The sequence below is a fragment of the Cervus elaphus genome, chromosome 33 (assembly GCF_910594005.1).
Source record: "Cervus elaphus chromosome 33, mCerEla1.1, whole genome shotgun sequence".
NCBI classification, from domain to species: Eukaryota; Metazoa; Chordata; class Mammalia; order Artiodactyla; family Cervidae; genus Cervus; species Cervus elaphus.
The window spans coordinates 22,992,016-22,995,716 of NC_057847.1; the positions used below are offsets into that span (position 1 = coordinate 22,992,016).

Below are 3,701 nucleotides of genomic sequence, written 5' to 3' on the forward strand. Positions count from 1 at the left end.
CAAATAGACTGCCCACTCCCAGCATTATGCCTGAGTTCAGAATCACAGCATTTCTCATTGGGATATTAGTCTTCTAAATAAATGGTTTAGTCTTTTAAATCTCTTGGACCCAATCAAAACTGCATCTCCCATTTGTTGAGGGGTTATGAAATCAGCACTGCACTGAGCATTTGATCACTTTCTCACAGCAACAACGCAAAGCAAGACTTACTGTCCTCATTTTCACAGATGAGGGGTCTAAAGCTCTGAGAGAGGCTAAGTAACTTGCCCAAGGTCACGCAGCTGGAACTGTGGAGTGGAAATTCAAACTCAAATCTATGTTCCCCAAAACCATATGCTCAACTGCTTAAACCTTCAACTCAATCCCCAGTGTGACCTTTCTAAAGGTAAATGTAATCATGTTTTACTGTACATAAAATCTTGTAAACAAGACAGCCTATCTGCTCCTCATCCCAAGCTATCCTCACCTCTTCCTGCAACATTTAACTCTTAGCAGTTCAACCTCTCATTGCTTTACTTGTGAACACAGCTTTTTCACCAAGAATGTTTTTCTCCTTTGGCAGGCTACTTCCAGAACAACCTTCAAGATTTACTCAGGCAATCCCTACCCCGGAAAGCCTTCGCCCTAATAAATAAATACCCAAAACTGGGTTAAGTGACTATTTGCTAAGGTTATCAGCTAACTTTCTTATCATACTGTATTATAACTTTATCTTCTTGGGTTATCAGTTCCTTAGGAGTAAATACTGCATTTTTAAATCTCTACATTCTTAGTACAGTGAGTATGCAGTAGGACTCATGAATATTGAATTAATGAATGAATTCATCAGAAACAGTACAGTTTAACAATTTGGCCCTAAAGTCAACTTAGCGAGCCTTGGAAAACTAACCAGGCACACAGTGAACCTGCCTAAATCTTGTTTATTTCCTCATCTATAAAACGAAAGATAACTGCACCTTCCTCACAGTTTGGAGAGGAGTAAAAGAAATTAGATTTAGCACAGTCTCTGACATTGAAAGTACACATTAAACATTAGCAACTTTTTTTTCACTTTCAAAGTTTATCCGTGCTGACAAAGCCACATCTCAAATAAATAAGAGCTTTTCCTAGTAGTTTGCATCAGAGCTTAACAGTTCTCCAAAAAGTCTTAAGATATCTTACAAACAACCTTACCCTCAAACAAGGATCTTTCAGCTTTTGGTTACAGCAGAGCTCAGTAGCTACCACCACACCCTAAATCACTAGCAGTGTCTTCTATTTATTGCTTCTTCCCATCCCTCGATTTCCTCCTCCCTCAAAGACCATGCCCCTAAGCAGGCAGAAATCCACCCCAGAAACCAGCAGCAGCACCTTCTTCCAGGAACTGCCACCTCACACCCAAGCTAGAGCGAATTTGAAGAGATCCATCATTTGGTACAAACTTCCTTGGAGGATCATAATTAAACCCCTTCTATTTATTCGAAGACGCTAGCTTCCTAAGTATTAAGACAGACAATGAATTTCTGGCATTATGAATCCAAGAAAAAAGGTCCCCTGAAAGCCTTCCCCAATAAGAGTTCTTCAGGTTTATCACTCTCAAATAGTGACCAAAACCCATTTCATCCTGCTTGTCATCTACGCTCTCTTAAGAGAGATGGTCCGCACTTTCAGGGACCGGAATGCCTTCCCCCATCCCATGTCACCTCCCTTCCCACCTCGCCCGTGCCCTCCCGCAGCACAGGCCCGGCCTGGTCCTTCACCAGCGGCTGGCTCAACAGAGACGTCACTCACCGCTTCTTGGGGATGATGCCCGACTCCTGAGCGGCGGGAGTGGCAGTGGGCGCCGCCGTGGCGGTCGCCGCGGCTCTCCGCGCTTTGCAATCATTGGTACTCAGAGCTTCCTGCGGCCGGCCCAGCAGATGGCCTGAAAGAACCCGCAGCCTCCGCCCGGCGCGGTCCCGCTCCGGATCCCGGTCCCGGTCCGCTGCGGACCCGGAGCCCGCGCCCGCGCCCGCGGCCGTCCCGCCCGCCGCAGCCGCCGCCTCCGCCATGGCGTTCGCCTTGTGCCGCCGCCCGAGGCCGCTGGGCTCGGGTGAAAGGTCACTCAGAGCGGCGCCCGGCGCGACCATTCGCTGCGGCGCATCCCGGCAGCCACCGCGGCGACTGGGCGGCGGGCTCCGTGCGCCTGGAGCTTCTTATTTTCAGCTCCCGCCCACCGCAGCCGCCCGCCTGCACGGTCACGCCCCAGACCGCTGACACCTGTCAGGAAGGTGAGTTCGAGCGGTCCCGGGATTGGCCCGGCCCGAGTCAGGCTACATCTGGAGCCAAACCGCAAGCGCTCCCCGAGGTGACCTAGTGCGCTGGGTGGTCTTCTCGGGTGTGGCCTGAACCTCCGGAGTAGCAGGAGCAGACGCCTCGGACCATCTGGGGACCTGACGAGCGAACCAGCGCCATCATTTCCTGGTCTCCGCTTCTGCTCTCCCTCTCTGCGGGGGTCACTAAAAAAGTAACTCAAAACTGATTGGTTGCCTATAACCATCAAAGCAAATTCCTGTCATTTTCTCATCACCTGCTTCGAGCCTGGCATTGTGCTCAATGCTAGATCTCAAGTAAGTAAGCTTTGAAAAAACTGAAATGAGAAAACAGACTCGGAGACACTTAGGTTGCCCAAAGGCGTGCACCTAGCAAATACTAATGCTGAGTTGCAACCTAGGTTCCCTTTCTGTGGCTACTGGGTGTTTCACCCTTCTTTTTCTTCCTTTTGCTAATAGTGCGAAAGTTTTCTATTGCTAGAGATAAAATTGTTATTGTTTGGTCGCTAACTCTTGTCTAACTCTTTCGCAGCTCCACGGACTGTAGCCCTCCAGGCTCCGCTGTCCATGGGATTTCCCTGGCAAAAATACTTAGTGAATTGCCATTTCTTTCTCCAGAGGATCTTCCTGACCCAGGGATCAACCCTGTATCTCCTGCATTTGCAGGTGGATTCTTTACCACTGAGCCACCTGGGAAACCCAAAGATAAAATTACCCAACAACTATTCTTAAGACGTCTCAGTCATCTACAAATTGACTTCATTTCTGGAGAGTGGCACTTTGTGAAATTGGAGATGTGTCAGTAGGACTGTACTCCACAACCGTTTTCAGCCAGTTAATCAGATAGACTTTTATAAGCCACCTTGCAGACCTCAACCATCAGAATAAAGTTCCTTTTTGCCTAAGGTGCAATTTAAAAGTAAGTCTTGGGAATGGTAAGAGAAGGCATTGCCATAAGCTTTCTGAGTCCATTGAGTTCACCTCCTTTCTGAATGCTAACACATTCTTCTGCAAAAGAGTTAAGATATTCCAGAAGTTATTTGACCAATACGAAAGAACCATTTAATAATCTGGAGAAAATTCAGGTAAACAGTGAAGAGGACTTGATTTGTATGCCTGATCACCAAATCTTAGAGAGTTCAGCATTAAACATCCAGTCTAGCTACAGAATCACTGAGCCCCAGTCCTGTTTAGCTGCTGCTTCTAACCACTGTCTTTTTGAGATAGACTAGGAGTGGGAAAAGGGAGCAACAGAAGTAAATTGCTGAATACTCTAAGGAAAAAGACTCCTTAAATTTGAGAATTCAGCAACTCTAGTCTTTGAGCTTCTCACACCCTTCTAGATGTTTCTAGAACAGTATTGAAACATCAAGTAGCATGTTTGCTTGCAATCATGTAGAAGTCTTAGT

The 3,701-nt window shown here is 47.1% G+C and overlaps 1 protein-coding gene across 1 annotated transcript in view; it reads right to left on the bottom strand.

Annotated features, from left to right (window-relative positions):
* AGPS (alkylglycerone phosphate synthase) overlaps nt 1-2,217 on the bottom strand; it is a 132,235-nt gene extending 130,018 nt beyond the window's left edge. Inside the window, exon 1 of the mRNA XM_043894854.1 lies at nt 1,772-2,217. Within this exon, the coding sequence (XP_043750789.1) occupies nt 1,772-2,109 (338 nt within the window). The 5' untranslated portion in view covers nt 2,110-2,217. The remainder of the gene's footprint in view (nt 1-1,771) is intronic.
* Nucleotides 2,218-3,701: the final 1,484 nt, after the last annotated feature.